A 19,247-nucleotide genomic window follows, 5' to 3' on the forward strand; every position below is an offset into this window, starting at 1 on the left:
GTTCATTACATAGTGACGTTTTTTATGTTAATTTTTAACTTTTTGTGTATTAGTGTATATATATATATATATATGTAAATTTGTATTGTTTTTCAAATTCTTTAACAAGCAATGTCTTATGCAAACAAATACTAAATATTTTATGGAACTTCGATGAAGTCTAATTTAATCTTATATTAAACTTTTTTGAGTTGCATTGACTAAGTTATCAAACTGTCATAAGTGAATTCCACTTGGGGTATCGCAAGCTCCTCTAGTACTGAGTGGTTGTTTTTTTCCCTTGCAATACTCCTCAACCAATTTCCCAAATAACAATTCATGACTTCCATGTGACCATTTGTTTGTGGGTCCTTTATCAATAGTTGTGAATGATTGATTTTTTCAATCTTTTCGACCTTGGTTTCATAGGAGCAAGTAAAAAAGAATGAGAAATAGAATAAATGAAGTGACATGATATCACCAACTAATCTATTTGTGTGCCCACTTTTGATTATTGTTCAAAGGGTAAAAGGACATAGGAAAGGGAATAGGTTAGAGACAAAGGTTAGAGACGGTTATTAGTGCTAGTTCTGATTCTTATATGTAAAATAAAAATGTGTTTGACAATGATTTTAAAAAATGTTTAAAATATTTTTAATTTTTAAAAAATAAAAAATTTTAAGGATTAGAAAGACTAGAAACATTTAATAATTTTCAAGTGTTATACACATAGTTTTAATATTAGGAAAGAGATCTTTCAAATACTTTGAACTTTTTTTCTTATCATATTATTTAAATTATTAAAATTAATAAGACTTATATTTGTAATTTTTATTATTAAAATCAATAAAACTTGGGATTGATATTTTTAAAACTCTTTGAAAGATTTTTCTAATTTTTTTAAGAAAAAATCTATAACATCGAACCCTACTCAAGATCTATGAAAAAAATAGTATGAAAAAATAAATGAAGTAAAATAACAATGTGAAGTACAATGAAGCCAAACAAAAGAAATAAATAACTCTATAAAATATGGAAAAAAAAGGTTGAAGAAGTGTATGTATAAGGAAAAAAAGAGTTTATGGATGATCACAAAAAACTTCAAAAGATACTTTACAAATTCTCAACATTTAATTTCTTGTACTAATTCTCACCTTTAGGTTTCTAGCTCACATAGTTTTTGTTTATTGATAAAAATAATAACAATAATAAACCAATAAATAAAAATAATCACTTAGGCTATGTTTGGTTCCCGGAAAGTACAAAGGAAAGAAAAAAAATGCTAAGGAAAATAATTTTCTCATGTTTGGTTGTCCTATGAAAAATATAAAAGAAAATAAAATATAATTAAAACTAATTAAAAACTTATGTATTTTTAAATTATTTAATCTTTATATTGATGAGTTAAAATAAATAAAATGAGTTTGAAGTAACAAAAAAAAAAAAATAATTTATCAACTTTTAATCTATTTTTTTATTTTCCTTCTATTTTTCCTTTATATTTTCTTTCCCTCGCATTTTCCCTCAAATTTTCTGGGAACCAAACATAGCTTTAATGAACCTCAATCAAGTCCCAATTCAATATTATATTAAACCCTTTTTAGCAGTCTTAGAACATTTTCCAATATTTTGAATTTTTTAAATTATTAAAACTAATAAGACTTACATTTATAGTTTTTATTATTATAATCAACAATTTTTTTAATAAACCTTAGGATTGATATTTTTAGAACCCATTGAAAGTTTTTTTTTTCTATTCTACAAGGCGGAATGCTATAGACAATCTACAAAAACAATATGGATAAACAAATCAACTAATAATGAAGTAGAATAACAATACGAAGCACTATGAAATAGGAAAAAAGAAATAAAAGAACTTTATAAAATATAAAAAAAGCCGGTAGAAGAACTGTATAAACAAGGAAAATGAGTATATGGGCCACCGCAAAAGTTTGATGAGATACTATTTTTTTTTCTTGAATTATCAACATTCAATTTCTCGAGCAAATTCTCATAATATTTCTAGCTCACATAGTTTTTACTTCATAATATAAATAATAACAATAATAATACACAAATAAATAAAAGCTATTCAATGAAGTCTCAACCAAGCCTAATTCAATCTTATATTGAACCTTTTTGACTTGTTTTGGAACATTTTCAAAAACTATATTCATGGAATAAAAGTTTAATTGAAAACTTGGAAAATTCTCCTACCAATTTTTTATGTTTCCAAATATTTCTTAAAATTAACTTTTATTTATGGTATTTTATTTTCAGTTATTATTCATATTTATAATAAACCCCCATAAAACAACCCAAAGCAATTTAAATACGTTATCAGAAGATATTTCTTTTTGATCAAAGCCGGAGCTACGTTAATAGCAGTTTCCCCTTCCAATCAAAATGAGAAACTGTTTCTAAAATTTAATATTTATCTCCTATGATAAGAAAATTTAAATCAAGGTAGGGGTATGATTTCCTTCACTGTTCCTGCTGCTTTTCCCTTTTCTTTTAACAGATCAACACCATGAAACAGGAGTTAAACCATCATAATCAAGTGATCCCTGCAAAACAGAAAACAGAGCTATGAGCAACTCCTTGTCAGAAAGGAACTGTCATTTACAAAAGCAGCAATCCTCCCTGATAAAATATTATGAAATACCAGGAGAACAAATTCAAGAGACACCATAGAGTTGATTTTCAGAAAAACAAAGGTGCCTCACATCAATTGTTGCATTTTACAAAGACATGTAAATAGATTTAGGTTATGTTTGGTTATCGGAAAATACTAAGAAAAGAAAAAAAATATAAAGAAAAATAATTTTTTCATGTTTGGTTGTCCTTTGAAAAATATCAAAGAAAATCAAATATAATTAAAACTAATTAAAAACTTATGTATTTTTTAATTATTTAATCTTTATATTGATGAGTTAAAATAAATAAAATGAGTTTGAAGTAACAAAAAAATAATTTATCAACTTTTAATCTATTTTTTTTATTTTCCTTCACTTTTTCTTTTCTTCTACTTTTCTTTTGTATTTTTTTTTCCTTACATTTTCCTTCAAATTTTATGGGAACCAAACATAGCCTTAAGGATTGCTGAATAACTACGAATTTCCTTATTGAAGAACTTACAGCATTGAAATTGGACTGGAAGAAGAAAACAAGCCATAATAATCTGAAGCTGGCATCATCTTCCAGTGGGGCACATCTATATATACCTGACACTCTCAATTAATAGGAAGCACATTTGATGAATATCCTACAAGACATCCACATATAAATTGTGTACAAGAAATGCCTTTATATTTAAAACTAGTGCAAATAGGAACAAGTTGGGTGCATCCAGAAAGCGTCCATCTCTATGAGCATATACGATATACTTGGAGAACTCACTGAATCAATCAGATATCCAAATATTGAAATGAATTTGGATCTCTGTTTTTGGTAATCTAATGGGTGACTAAGGTCAAATTGGGTGGATCTGTCTAAATTGTCTTACAGGCTTAACCTCCTCTTTTCTTAATCACCTCTGGGACTGTCATTGCTCAAGCTATATTTGTTTCTTCCTGCATATAAGTGGTATTTGCTGCTTTCACAGAAATCCAGAGTAGCTCACTAGGTTCTATAAAAGCAACCAAAACATTTCCTTTACAATAAAGTTGTCTTTCCCCCATTTCCATTCATGCATTCATTGTTCAAAAATATCATTTACAAACACATTAGAAAAAATATGTTCTTATTAGCTATGACATATGCATATATTAGTAACAGAAAAAAGGGCCTTTTGGTATGTATAAATTAATGGAATGTCTGAACATAACAAGAATATGACAAAGAGTCCTATAAAAATGGGCCTTTGGTTTTAATTTTTTTTACTTCATGGAATAACCAATTTATTGCACAAAGAAAAAAGGAAGATGATAAAATCAATAAACATGCACAGTATACAAAAAGCAAAGAAACAAAAAGCCAACAGGTTTCTCAACAAGAGAAGAGAAAATGAAAAACTACAACTTAGTGAATTGAGAAAGCCTATAATATATCAACAGTGTCCTAGATTAAGAGTGCCATATCATATAAAATGATGTCTAGAAAGAAGATTTCAATATCACCAACATGAAAAACAATTTCATCTTCACCAATGAATAAACTTTTGGCTTACCACAAGTGGTATCAACCCATAAACTAAAGACTTAGTATAGTAGGCATATCTAATACACACACATGTATCTGTATATATGAGAATTCTAATAAATGGATAAATAAATAACCTCCTAGTGAAAATTAGAGAATATTATTTACTAACCGAGAAGTCAAGTAAATTACTAGAAAAATTCAAGAAATAAGAGGTTATTTGGCTAAAAATATAAATGTTTGGGAGCTTATTCTGAATAATTTACTAAAAGTCTGTTTACTTTATTTTTCTAGTACTTATAATAGCAATATTGTTTCAATGTACTCAAACGACTGCCAGAGTGGTACCCAACTAAAAGAAGAGCCATAAAACAATATAACATAACTAGTTTTGAGCACGCTCCATCAGCCAGCACTTAGAAACTCTTACCAGTGAAAACAAAATCTTAGGGAGTAACAATATCTCTCTGCAGTTGGCCCTTAAAATTATACCACAGCTTCCAAAGGAAAAAGACCTTGAGGTGCCCTACTTCTAGAGATGAAAAACCTTGAAAGGATGAAGTTCAAAGGATGAACTTACTAAAATCACCATAGGGGCAAATGGCTTTGACTCTTTTGGTTGCTCAACTGGAACTGGAGAATAACTTACACTCTGAACTTGGAACCTTATCTGCAGCAGAACACCAAAAGTTAATGCAAACCACAACTGGAAGTTTTAGCATAATTATGGAACTGTTAAAAGAATTATGCAACTTAAACCTTGTCTATCCCATCTATAGGAAATTTTTGTTCTTGATTATCCCGTATCCATATGACTTGACTCCTGGAATTCCATAAAAGGAAAAAAGTAGAACACTATATATACGGATGTAAGGAGTAGCCGTGAAATGAATGAAAAAAACAAAAGAAAAAAAGAAAGCAAATGGTGAAATCCTGAACAATCTAATTTTAATTCCATTAAAAAGTTAAATGTAGGTGAGATTCTTTTATGGGTTAGGCTCACAGTGGGATGGATTTGGCATAAGATGGACCAGTCTGTAGACGTCTTCAAAGAATCCAAGAGATACTGTCCATTACAGATTCAATATCAGCAGTATGCAGATATTAAATAGGTGTTATTCATGATGATGACACAAAATTGAATTCACCATGTGCATAGCAGCTATTTTCACTGATGAGAAGCCAAAGGATGCCTTAAAACAAGGTTTATATTGAAAAACAAAATTCTGATATCCACTCTACATCTTCGAGAAGTAACTCACTGAGATAGGGTACAACTAAGTTGCATTAAGTATTTGAAGAGCAACATGATCTTGGTCATAATGAAAAAGCATAGCAGCAAAGCCCATAAAAATAATAACCAACTAGAAAGGACTAAGCTAAGTATCTAGCTAAGATGAAAGATCACACTCCAATAATCACAGGTATTATGCCCAATGCTTCGGAAGCTGATTCCTTAACTCATGAGCAATGTCAAGGAGCAACGATTTTGTGAAAAGAGTATTTAGGAAAAAGTATATGAATAACATGTTCCTTAACAACAAGTGATTTGGATATAACTGCTGAACTAAAAGTTATAAAAGTGTTTTTAAACAATCTTCAATCTCTAGCTCTGATTTTGCAACCAGTCTTTGGGAACCAAGCATGCCACTTTTACAACGGAGCTAGAGAATGACTTATATGAAGATAAATGGCCTACAGGATTCAACAGCATTTCCCAGGTCTGGTACGAGTGCCCACAACTGGTACATGTCATTTTCATCCAAACACATCAATTGAAATACCATCTACTCCGAAAGCCTTTTTTGTTTTCATCTTGTCTGGACTAATATGATACAGTTGAAAGCCCTACAAGGACAGGGGCAAGGGCAAGGCAAAGAAAGTAGTGAGAAAGGTGAATAAATTGTGCTTCCATAAGTAATATGGCTCTAGACATAGTGGAGCATCAAAAATGGATTTCAATAACTGAACCCAAGTAATTGAGGCTCTGCCGATTTGCTTAATTTTGACTCGAGTTGCTTCAATGATTAAATCATTTAAATCCAGATAAGTTTTGCTTTACATTATCCTTTACAACTACCTCGTTGAATTCATGTGGTGCTTGAGCACCGGTTTTTATCATCATGCGATTCAGCCCATCGCCTTTTTCAATTCAATTCAAAAACGGACGCATATGAAGGCAATGCAACAGTCCCTGATGGATAAATTATAAAAAGAAAAATAGATTAGGTATACCGTATAGGTTGAAGCACCATCCGCAGGAAAGACAAAGTCACCGTCAATAGATCTGATATCATAAACAGAGATACACAGCCCCAAATCCGCAATAACCTTCATCACAACACACATTCTTCTCAGTCCCTTAAATGCTCTGGAAGCACAATAACAGAGTGAAAACGCAAAGACATTGCTCAATTTTCACACCTTATCTAAGAATTGATTCTCAAGCTCTCCTTGTATGGTTTTATCGAGAGAAAGATCCAGAAGATGAGGAGGCAAACGCAGTGTGTGCTCAATTAAGCTAAGGAAGAACATGTGAACCTAGGAAAAGTAAATTCCAAACTGAAAATCAAATGAATCAATTGCAGACGCAGATTATCACATAAATTTGAGCCAGTTAAAGTTAAAAGTACAAATGGTTTCATAAATGAGATTTTGGTTGTTCTAGGGTTTTAATCTCCGACCGGTGACGCTGCCGCCGATCAGCGATAGAAATATTTCCCTAACTGCCGCGCCGGCATGAGATGGTTGTCCTCGAATGCTTGCTACTCGTCGACAATGAGAGAGGAGACTAAAAAGAACCGTGTGTGCATGGATGGAAATTTGGGGAAATATCGTGGAATTCGTGGAAATATCGGAGAAATTTCGGCCAGACATTTCACAGAAATTTCGCTGAATGATTGGAGAAATTTCGCCCAATTTTCGGAGATATTTCGCAAAGCTAATTTGCTGATTTTTGTTAACTTTCGCCGATATTTTGGAATTTTCCGCGACATTTCAGGGTTTTTTCGATAAATCCCGATTTTTCGAGCCCTTCACCCTAATGTTAACAAAAACAGCCTCGGTCACTTGGCTTTCTCCGATAAAATAGGAAATTTTGTAATTGAATATACTAAGTGAATTTAAGGTCTGTTTAGATATACAGATGGGGTGAACGGGCCATCATCAACCCACCTTTAGAAAAAACAAAAAAAGATATCCCACTAACCGTATGATTCCCTTCGAATCAAGGGGGTAATAAAACAAACCCTATATACCTCGTAAACAAAATTTGATGAAGAATACTTGTCCATTATATATACAGAAGAAGAAAAGACTTGATTAAAGATGCGTATTACCTGCTTTAGATTTTGTTCAATTAATTTTAAAGTGCATTTTACAGTAATTTCAAAAATCGTTTTAATTTTTTTAACATTAAAAATATTTTCTATAATCACTATTAATTTTCAATTTGATTTTTATAATTTTTGAAAACAGTTATATTATACATGTTTAGGCTTCTTTTACACATTTTATGACTTTGAATTATGTTATGTTTGCATTATGTTACACATTTCATTTTTAAAATCACATTAATATATTGATTTTAAATTTATTTTATTTTTTGTCTGCTTGCATTCCTCTTCAAATTTTATTTTATTTTACTGATTCACAGGTGTTTTTCTCTCTACTTTCTGGGAAAAGAAAGGAAAAGGAAAAGAGGGCGAAACCTCAATTAGCTCCAAATGGGTAAAAGCAGACATCAGCAGAGGAAAAACCAAGGAAAATTTTGTACACATGGGCTAAATGATATACACACACGAACAATTTTTTAATGGCACGTGCGTTAAATCACTCGCCAACTCCTTTGCATAACAAAGAGGAAGTAATAATACTAATGATAATAATTACAGAAAAAGAAGAGAAAAATCTGATCAACAGACCAAAAAAAAAAAAAAAAAGGGAAAAAGGAAAAAGAAAGTAAAACCAGACAACCAGTTGGCAATCTTACGATATGATTAGCGTAAAATTAAAACGACCCACAATATCATAATCACTAAAGACAGGAGAAGCGTATGGACATCGGCATCAGTGATGAGTGGATGGGGGGCATGGGCGATCGCTTCCATTGCCGCCATCTACATGAGTACATGAAGAAGCGGTAGGAGGAGGAGGAGGAGGGACCGCTGCTTTTGCCATTGAAACAGCGTCCTGATGAGGGGATGAGTGGCATGGGGGATGGTCACCTCCATTGTGGCCACCTATATGGGTGCAGGAAGAAGCGGCAGAGGGAGGGACGGGACCACTTGTCCTTACACCAGTGTCCTTAAGGCTGCTTTGAACTCTAGCAGACGCCACAAGAGTTGTTGTGAGGATGAACAAGAGACAGACAGAGATTGAGAAGAGGGGCCGGATGTGCACTTCCTTAAACGACTTCATCGTGTTTATCAAAATGAGTGATGGTGGAGGGGTTAAGCAGGGGGCGACGGGCTTTTATTAAGCAAATCAGTTGGTCAAGGGGAAATGTTTGGGAACTTTGGGTAGAGCTGGATTCGAGTGTTTGTTTCGTTTTCATGGGAATGGTGTTTGGTGGGGCAATCTACTTGTGGCAAGAAAAGGTACAAGAAGAAAAAGTGGAATGAGGAATAAAGAATAAACTGGGCTCCCTGCCCACACAAAGATCCCCTCAAACTAGAAAATTCATGGACTTTTCGATATCATAATCATAATACAGACAAAGATGTGTTCAAACTAGAAATTTCATGGACTTTCATAAGACATCCAGGTGCCACAATAGGGTGTGAGATTCAGTGGATACCGTATCCATATCATGGATTAATTAATTCAATTAATCCACATGGATCAACAAAAGTGAGGGGAGGAGGTATAAATAGTCAAAAGTAACATACAACAAAGGCCTCGACCAAATTGAGAGGCCAGCAGAGAGGCCAAACCACTAGGGAACTAATATGTTATAAAAGGACACATCATAAACCACTTGGAGGCCCAATCCTAGCCCCAAAAGTCTGAGGATTATTTGTCCCATTCTTCCCTGGTGTTCTCACTTGTTGGAGGCCAAATCCTAGCCCCAAAAGTCTGAGGATTATTTGTCCTATTCTTCCCTGGTGTTCTCACTTGTTGGAGTCCAAACCAAATGTCCAAAAGTCTTCAAAGGATGAGGAGAGAAAAGATGTCGATGATGAAATAATCACCTTCCCTACCTCTCTTTCTCTCTCTTATGCTAATATACTGAAAGTCATTCAGAGTTCCCTCTCTCTCATATTGATCTCGGATGCTAAAATGTAAGTCATTCGGAGTTCAGTGAAATGCCATTTTCAAAAGGTTCAGTTCCTTCCCCATTGTTTAAAGAGAGTGCCACAGGCTTCACAATGGCCCCTAGAAAAATATAATAATAATATGGTAACTGGGCTTGAAGAGATGAACCTTTATTTAGAGAGGAACTTCGTATAATTTTAATATTATTACTAAAGAGAAATGAACAAATTTTGTTTTGTTTGTTTGTTTTTTTTTTTTCAATTTTTCAATACTTCTATTTTTCTTTTATTTTCAAAAAGGAACTCAGCGGTGCAGTTAAGAGACAACTTCATAGCAATAGCCCCTATCCAACTTTTAGGAGCTTAAACACAAAGAAAGGCAAATAATAAAAAATATATCCAAAGGCATGTAAGGTTTAACAAATGATGCAATCTACTGATCTCAGAGAACAAATAGAAGTTCACCAACCCAGTATGACATTCCATGCATTACGCAACACGCGCGACAAAGAGGTCCCACGCGTTTTGACTAACATGGGGGCTTCACGTTCGCTTTAATGACTCCATTCTCTTGTACAGCCCTACCAAACAATAATCGTAAAGGTCAAACCATGGTCAATATCCCATTAGACAATACCTCCACATATTGTCTAATGGGATATTGACACGTGTAAAAACTATAATACAAAATTAAATAAAACCTGTTAAAATGTAACATATTCAATGCTCCAAAATAATTCTTCCTAACCTACCTGCACGTTATAATTACTCCTCAATACGACCAATTTCACCTGCTCCACACAAGACCACCTTCCAGTAGGTCGCTGGGAAAACACAGCGGACTGTCAAATTGACCAAGTTGAGCAAAACCAAGGTTTAAAAATGTTAATATTTAATGCTAGAAAATATCATGCTAGAAAAAATATTATATTTAATATTTTTATGTATTTTTTTAATTTCTTTTTTCCCTTAATATTTTTTCAGGAACCAAACATAACTTAACTCCTTATAATTGGTTGTTAAAAAGTACAAAGGAAAGGCAAATGGAGAGTAAATTAGAACAGACAATAGTTAAATGTAAGCGCTGGAAAGCGAGCTGAGGCTCCACTCTTGGTCATTTTTTACTCCAACTGTCTACAATCCTAAGTTCTGCAGTGCATTTCAAGTTCGTGTAACCAATCAGAATTGGCACATCCATTACTTTTCAAGTGTAGAATTAGTTCTCAAAAGAAAGATTATGACTCGTACATGGTACAAGCATATTTTGAATACTTTCCTTTGTCATTCTCTAAAGACAGAGAGAACTATCAGCTGATTTGAGAATAGCCTGAGGAGGCCCTTCTGTATGGAACTCCTGTTGCTTACTTATCAATAAATAAATAATCTCCTATTGAAAAAATATTCTCACTGCATTATTAATTAATAAAATTAGAAAACATTAATCATTATTCTCCCCTTCATCTTCATTAATAAGTTGATGGCTTATTAAAAAAGGAAAAATTTATCCTGAAGGTGTAACTTAATGCTTTCTTGATATTTAGATATAAAATCCTTTCCAATCAAGATTCTTCTGACCTTCTATTAACATTTCCATGACTGGGTTCCTCTTCAAGAAATTGTCTTCATATTGTTTCTCCATATCACGTCTTCACTAATACTGCAAAACTTGTCAAGGACAAACAACCCCTCTTAGAAAGTGCTTCTCTTAGAATTTTGATTTTTTTCTCCGCTGAAAGCAACCTGCTTGAGCTACACAGCCCTTGTTGATACTCATTTGACTGTTCATTCTGATTACATTGCCAAATGCTGTAGTAATACATAAATGCTTAAGATTGAATATTGCATTCATCTCCCAATAGCTAGTGGTTTATTCATGTTCATTAATTTATTAAAATTTTCAGTTAACCTCTCTGAGTGGGGTCTAACCCAAGAAGTTTGCTGAAAACTGAATAAACTCTTATGTTTTTAGTGACAGATCTATTCCTTCTACAAATATTGATTTCTATTATGTTCATTGCAAATCAATATTATATATGTAAAATAGGTCGTGGCTCACTTCACTAAAGCCCTTACCTTATGTGCATCTTGCGCCTTAGGCTCTTGGAGGACCTTGCACCTTGGTGTGCCCTGAGCTTTTTAAAACTATGTTTGCACCCTTGTATTTCGATATTCCAATGCTTCAAGTCCACCAAAACAATTCCACATATAAAGCAACATTTCTGAATGCCATGGAATTGGAATTCTGCAAAATTTCAATTGCGGTACAATCATATGCAATCTTAATTTACAAATATCAACCTCACCAATGCATCAATGATCTCTAAGCCTCTTTCTTTCTTCATGATATTATTTCATCAAGCCAACCATTTGACAATACCTTTCCCATTCTCTTCAACCCACATAAAAGGACTATTTCAGTTTCCACTTTGAAAGATATGATAATTGAAAAAAAAAGGATTATATGACAAATAAATAAAGTTTTGCTACACGAGTAAGGAAAATCTGATGCTATGTGAATTTGTAAAGAACTCAATTGGACAAAACCATTAAAAAGGCATTGGGCGCATTCAAATTCCTTCACGAGGATGGAGCCTGGCACAGACATTTTGCTGCCATTTACTAGAATATCTGGAAGAAAATAGATGGGCCCTTTTTAATTAAGAAAGCGCAGCTTCATTAGAAAACAAGGAAAAAAAAAATGAGAATTAGCATTTCTGCAACACCCTAACTATCTATGGCCATTAATCTTATTCCAATAAAAAAAATATTTTGGAAATTGGTATCAGACAATACATATATAATAAGCTGCCACTTTTCTTCATATGTTAGATTGTCCAAATGAATGAAGTCAAATGATTATTGTGATCTTTTACTGCTAAAGATGTAATAATTAAATCCCAATATTTTGTTGGGTCCTGTGACTAGTGACAAAAATTGAGTTACTGCTTGAAGACCACACTAAACCTGCAAGGTTGCTGCAACTAAAAATCATACCCTTCAGGTATGAGACAGAAACAAGCCCTCTTTTCCTTTTATACAATCATTGTGTTCGATTATGGACTACTAAGAGTGGCAACTCTACTTATTCCATTCTATGTTAAATAGATAAATAATAGAACATATGAAGTTTTAAAACTAGTCAATGCAACAACAGAATGCAAATGAAAACTCTTTTAAACTTCATAGGCAGTTTACATTTATGCATATTTGCAAAACTAGTGGCACCCCAGAAATACAACTTAAATTTCTATCATAAAACCATAAAAACAACATAAGTAATCATTTGGGGGGGAAAAAGAGAGTGACCTTTCCATGTGGATTCATAGCTTATAGGCCTGTTGAGAAATTTGATCCATTACTTTTATCCATGACCACCTGACCATATGACAAATGGTGGGCCCAGAAACTACCTTTGATGCAAATTAATATCGACAAACTATAACAAGTGCAGTCAGGATAAAGTGTGTGTGTGTGTATGATAAAAACAAATGCTTTGCTTATGTTAACCTCGAAGAATCCATTTCCAATCAACATGTCAGTAAAATAGGTCTGACATGCTCCATCAAGCAGCTTTGATTTTCCATGCAAGATCTCTGGTGGAGGGGCCTGACAACCAGTGATAAAGCCCAACTGTTGAAGTAACAGTTCACATACTCAACAACCACCAAATAAGTCTAATGCTTATGTTCAGTTTTCTAAAACAGTATCTTACTAGATCAGGAAACAATTAACTCACCAACCATTCCCCAGGGGACAACTTTGATTCACCTCAGTGAAGCACTGTAACACCTTTCATGTTTGTAGCAACCACTATGCCATAATCAGCCCCGACCATTTTCAAAAATGAACTAAAATAGGAAATAAAATCAAAAGATTCAAAAAATACTTGAATTCATCAAAGTCCATAGAATTCAAATCCATTAAAGTAATACCTGAATCTCATCCATATTTTAGCGGCGGGGAGTCTAAATTAAATCCATTTATTGTTTGTCAGCAAGATCTAGTTTTACTTGGTCAAGTTAAAAACACAGATATTAAAGTGGTGCCACACTACAGGGGTGCATAAATGCTTAAAATTTTGTGTAAGTTTGGCAACCAACTTCCAATGTGCTTCTACAATCAGTCTAGAATAGAGAAAAAGAAAATGATTCTTAGAAGCACAAAATGTTATAGTTGGAATCGCTCTTCCTTTTATATTATAGTTAGATATCAAAATACATATGTACATGCAGAAAAATTTCCAGTAAGAAGAATGCCATTAATCATTTAATCCAGAGTTTAGGAACACTAACAAATTGTCAGATAAGATTCCCCACAAGCTTCACCATGAAATAGGATTTGATCATGATGCAATTTGACAAGCCAACTTATACAGAGAAGTGACCCAGTGTTAGCTAAAAATCAAGGTCCAAAGAGTTTCCAAGCACATTGTTCACTCTCTTTAGCATAACCACAATTTCATCAAAAGAAAACTAACCACCATGTTGTAGTTGTCAACACAATAACTTTGCTGCAGGATCACGTTATCTCCTCTAATACACTTCTCATTCATCAAAGGAAAACCAGCCATTTTGGTGCGTCCCTAGGAATGTCTTTATAACCACTTCCTGACATAATGCTTCCTATGGTCAAAGGTGTTTGGCAGCTAGGTTGTGCATTATTACCAGCCATAGCTTTAGCACCTACATTAAGAATATTACTTTGCAATTCATGTAAGGAAATTCACTTTGACAACTGACTCTGAAGCTCCCTCAAACCATCTTCATAGTCTTGCTGCATTAGAGATATAAAAAACCAACACCAAACTATGGTGACACTTCCAAAGAAATTATGAAAACTCTAGTGAGTTTATTTGTGAAAGTTCAATAATTCAACATCAGTTGAATTGAGAGGACAACTAAAGTTGGGTTGTTATATGGTATAGGCTGTCTAGCACATGCATAGGCACCCTTGGCAGAACAACTTGAGTTTGGGCACAAGCCCATTAATATAACTAGTGCCATAGTAAAAGGAAGATGAGATAATAAATGAACTGTTTTAAATGTATACAGGGCTAAACCCCTAGGTAGATAGATGAATGCTCTACATGTTGCATTAAATAATCAGTAGATACATTGCTCAATTTCTCCTAAACAAGTGTGCAGGATATTCCTTCTTAAAACTTAAAAGAAAAGACAGACTACACAAACATACATTGTCCTTTGCAACTCTCAATCACTTTTCATTGAGAACCATGACCATCTATGTACACATGTTATTCATTTTAACAAGGAGAGAAAGACCAAAAAAACCCTGGTTTTCTTAATTAGGTGAGAGCAAAAATAAGTGTAGAATACGCTCTCTTGAAAAGTCACATCTAAATTAAGAAACAAAACTGTCAAATAAATGGCCATAGAAGGGCATCTAAATTAAGAAACAAAACTGTCAAATAAATGGCCATAGAAGGGAGTGCTAAGTAACATGCAAGTATGAAATAGTTATTTAATTCTTTGTAGAAGTCTTTGATAGATTGAGATATTGTCAATTGCAAAAGGCAGAACCACATTTGTTGTTGCAGTGAGCTCATTGGCTTGCCCTTGCTTTCCCACAGTAAATATGTTTTTCACTTTATCAGATCTTTTGGTATAGGTAGATGAGAGGTATGTGGATCACACTCTCAGGTATCTCAATTTGGAAATTCCCATGATTTACTTTCAACCTAGGAAACAATGACAAGAACTTATGTATAACCCCTTAAACTCTTAATTTGTGCTAGTCAATTCAGTGCAAATAAAAAATATAGAGAAGAGGTAGAGAAAGAAAGATAGGTCTTCACAGATGGTATCTGCAAAGCAGTTTTGCTGATAAGGTTTCATCTCTAGAGGATAATCAGAAGGAATGACCCAGCTCCTGTATGGATACAAAAATTCAAAATTGCTTATTACATACAAACCAACTGTATAAAAAGAAAATTAGATTATGATGAGGTTCTCCATTCTCACATTACCAATTTCCATGGTAAGTGCAACCCCAGGGAAGAATCCATTTTCTTGAACAGTTCTTATATTGAAGTTCAACTTTAGCATTGCATCCATTTGAAGACCTAGATACATTAATCTATGGAAACCAATGAATCAAACTCAATTCAATCTTCTAAATTAGCCAATATAATTCATAAATTATAACCTTCATGTCAAAAATGAAAATTACCACCTGAAGTTGCATGCTATCCAATGTCAAAATGATGAACTTAAGGAACCTATGTACAGTTGGTAAAACTAGAGGATGCCATATAGTGACAGTTTATGTGAAATTTCAAGTAAATGCGCAAATAAATGAACCTCAATCCATCACATCCAACATCTCATTTACAGGCATCAAGTATCTAAGCAAAGTCACCAAATGATGTTTCCCAAAAATTTGAACAATAATACAAGGAATATTTTTCTTTGAACAATAATAAAAATAAATCTTTATGATGTTTCCCAAAAATTTGACTATTTTTTGTAGTAACCAGAGGAAATTACAGTTATGTAAGCATATGCCTTTCTACCATAAGAAGCTCTGTACACACAATCAGGAAAGGATGGTTAACATGGTGGACCTTTAACTTTGCTCCCGTTATTAAATTACCTTTTATAAAGACTCAAAAGCTTTTCTATTTCTCATACTAGCTTTTAACGGTGATCTCTGTTTTTTATAAGAAGTTTTTGACAGCAATCTCTTACAATGCACATCCATAATTGAGGTGATTAAAACAACCAGTACAATTAAATTATTGAAGGTTTAACAGCAATCAATGGGATATCCACATTTGATAGTCACAAACTATTCGTACTAGTGAATTAGAGGTTTTTTGTTCTTTGATAGATAAAATAAATATATTGAAAGTGCTATCCGAAGACGGACCAAAGTACATACAAAGGAACTCCCTTACACAAAAACCCTCCATTCTTGAAGACTCTAACCAGTCTATAAAATCAAACATGGTTATCCATCCACGTATTAATATATGTTTGATTTAATGATCTTTCTGAACCACATAACTCAGCATATATATTTGAACAGGATATAAGTTTCTCAATACCTAAATATTTTAGATGTCAAGTCTCAGACAAAATGTGAGTAAAATTTTGAACATAAAAACTTCTTATCATATTTGGAACTCCAAAGGCAAAAAACAAAAACAATCAAGATCCCAAAAGGGAAAAGGATCATAATCTTTTGAAAAGTGAAAAAGAAAAACGATCAAAATCCGAAAAGGAAAAAGGATCATAATCTTTCAAAAAAAGAAAAAAAAAAAGCGATCAAGACCCGAAAAGGGAAAAAGATAATGATGTTTTGAATAATGAGAGAAAAAAAAAACGATCAAGATCCAAAAAGTGAAAAAGATCATAATCTGAAAGCAAAACGAGATGGAAATCCATAGGAAAATTTGGAAAAATAACGAATCATCCCAAATAAAATTAAATTGAAGAAAAATAGACCCCTTAAATTTCTTGAATCGAAACTGAAATATCATCAAAACCCAACTGAAAAGAAAATTCATAAAAATAATGGAAAAGAAACTTGATACCTCGTTCAACGTCAACGCAACTAAGTGAGTCGATCTCAATGGATTCCCAATTCCGAAAAAGTAGAGCTTCTGAAGGAGAGTTTCCTCTGAAGCCTTTCAAACTGAATGAAAGCGATACATAAAGGCCAATGGATGGTGAATATATATACTGAGCGTTTGAAAGGCGGTGCGGAAAAGCCATTTAAAAAAAATAAAAAAAAAACCAACAATCAAGAACCGAAAAGGAAAAAGGATCATAATCTCTTGAAAAGTGAAAAAAAAAAGATCAAGATTCGAAAAGGGAAAAAGATCATAATCTGAAAGTAAAATGAAATGAAAATTCATGGAAAAATTTGGAAGAAAAACGAAGAAAAAGATTATGATCTTTTGAAGAGTGAGAGAAAAAAAATATCAAGATCCAAAAAGGGAAAAAGATCATAATCTGGAAGTAAAACGAAATGGAAATTCATAGGAAAATGTGGAAGAATAACGAATCATCAAAGTAAAATTAAATTGAAAAAAAATAGATTCCTCAACTTTCTTGATTCGAAACCGAGATATCAGCAAAACCCAACTAAAAAGAAAATTCATAAAAATAATGGAAAAGAAACCTGATCCTTCGTTCAACACCAACGCTCTGGTTAACTGAATCGATCCGATTCTACCATATGTAGACACTGAGAAAATGGATTCCCAATCCGAAAATGTAGAGCTTCTGAAGTAGAGTTTCCTCTGAAGCCTCTCAAACTAAATGATAGCGATACATAAAGGCCAGTGGACGGTGAATATATAAACTGAGCATTAGTGACCGTTGAAAGGTAGTGCGGAAAAGTTCAAAACAAAAAAACAAAAAAACAACAACAATCAAGATCTGAAGAGGAACAAAGATCATAATCATTTGAAAAGTGAAAAAAAAAAAAAAAAACTGATCAACATTCGAAAAAGGAAAAGGTATCATAATCTTTTGAAAAGTGGGAAAAAAAATGATCAAGATGCGAAAAGGGAAAAAGATCATGATCATTTGAAGAGTGAGAGAAAAAAAACGATCAAGACCGAAAAAGGGAAAAAGATCATAATCTGTTCATAGGAAAATTTGGAAGAATAAGGAATCATCAAAAGTAAAATTCAATTGAAGAAAAATAGACTCTTTAACTTTCTTGAATCGAAACCGAGATACCATCAAAACCCAACATAAAAGAAAATTCATAAAAATGATGGAAAAAAACCTAATCCTTCGTTCAACACCAACGCTGTAGTTAATTGAATCGATCGGATTCCAACATGAATGAAGACATTGAGAAAATGGATTCCCAATTCCGAAAAGGTAGAACTTCTGAAGGAGAGTTTCCTCTGAAGCCTTTCAAACTAAATGAAAAATGATTCATAAAGGCCAATGGACGGTGACTATATACACTGAGCGTTAGTGACCGTTGAAAGGCGGTGCTACATAAAATTAAAATTAAATATTACTATTTCCAAATCTAGTTTATATTTTATGATTACTTGAATTATCTAATAATTTTAATTTTTGAATCTCAAAATTTTGCACATAATCTTTAAACAATAAAACCTTCATTTTGCCAGTTGAAAGTGATATAGGTAGGAAACCATAAAAGAAAATTTAAAATATATTTAATATTAAAATTAAGATCCATATAATTTAATTATATTAAAATGATATAAAATAAATGATTATATATGTAAATAATGTTTATAACTTGAAAACATATTTTATACATATTCGTCTAATTTGAATGTATTTAATAATATAAAAAAATAATGATAATCTGTATAAATACTTTTTATTTTAAAATTTTGATAATTTTATTCAAAAATTTATATTTATTTTATATGTAATTATTATATAAAAGTAATAATAACCAAAATTAATTTATTTATAATAATTTTACCATGATTAATTTATAATATATAATATTTGTTTATATACATGGTTAATATATTTAATGCTAGCCTAAGGTCAGGGGTCAAATCCCCTTGGATTTTCCTTGCCTTTTAAAAATTTCAATTCTTGCAATGCCGCCTTGACAATTCATGACACCAAAAGGTGTATTTAACCATTGGAGTGGGAAGGCTCACAAGCACGCAGCACACGCTGCGCTGGTGTGAGTGCGAGTTGGGCCTGGGCCTCTTATAAGAGTTTTGGGGGGAAAAAAAAAAGATGAGGATGATGTGTCATATGTCAGTGCGCCTATTGAAATACCCGAAAATGTCAATGTATCGCCGATATATCGGCGTTGTGAGCTTGAGGTTAGGGGTTCAAATCCCCTTGGATTCCATTCCTCTTGGATTTTCCCCGTCTAAAAAATTTCCAATTCTTG

At 32.8% G+C, this 19,247-nt stretch overlaps 1 protein-coding gene across 1 annotated transcript; it reads right to left on the reverse strand.

Annotated features, from left to right (window-relative positions):
* Window positions 1–2,306: 2,306 nt before the first annotated feature.
* LOC117918968 (DNA-directed RNA polymerase III subunit RPC8-like) lies at window positions 2,307–17,846 on the reverse strand. Its single transcript, XM_034835966.1, has 14 exons — window positions 17,520–17,846; window positions 16,930–17,030; window positions 13,111–15,470; window positions 12,681–13,004; window positions 10,950–11,616; window positions 10,127–10,198; window positions 9,844–9,955; window positions 6,544–6,660; window positions 6,355–6,450; window positions 5,123–5,185; window positions 4,879–4,974; window positions 4,700–4,789; window positions 3,118–3,203; window positions 2,307–2,546 (listed from the first exon to the last, which is right to left on the reverse strand). Exons 7-14 carry the CDS (start codon window positions 9,862–9,864, stop codon window positions 2,522–2,524), a joined length of 594 nt encoding a protein of 197 aa, XP_034691857.1. The 5' UTR covers window positions 9,865–9,955; window positions 10,127–10,198; window positions 10,950–11,616; window positions 12,681–13,004; window positions 13,111–15,470; window positions 16,930–17,030; window positions 17,520–17,846; the 3' UTR covers window positions 2,307–2,521.
* Between the last annotated feature and the right edge of the window lie 1,401 nt (window positions 17,847–19,247).

Source organism: Vitis riparia, chromosome 7, assembly GCF_004353265.1.
Source record: "Vitis riparia cultivar Riparia Gloire de Montpellier isolate 1030 chromosome 7, EGFV_Vit.rip_1.0, whole genome shotgun sequence".
NCBI lineage: Eukaryota > Viridiplantae > Streptophyta > Magnoliopsida > Vitales > Vitaceae > Vitis > Vitis riparia.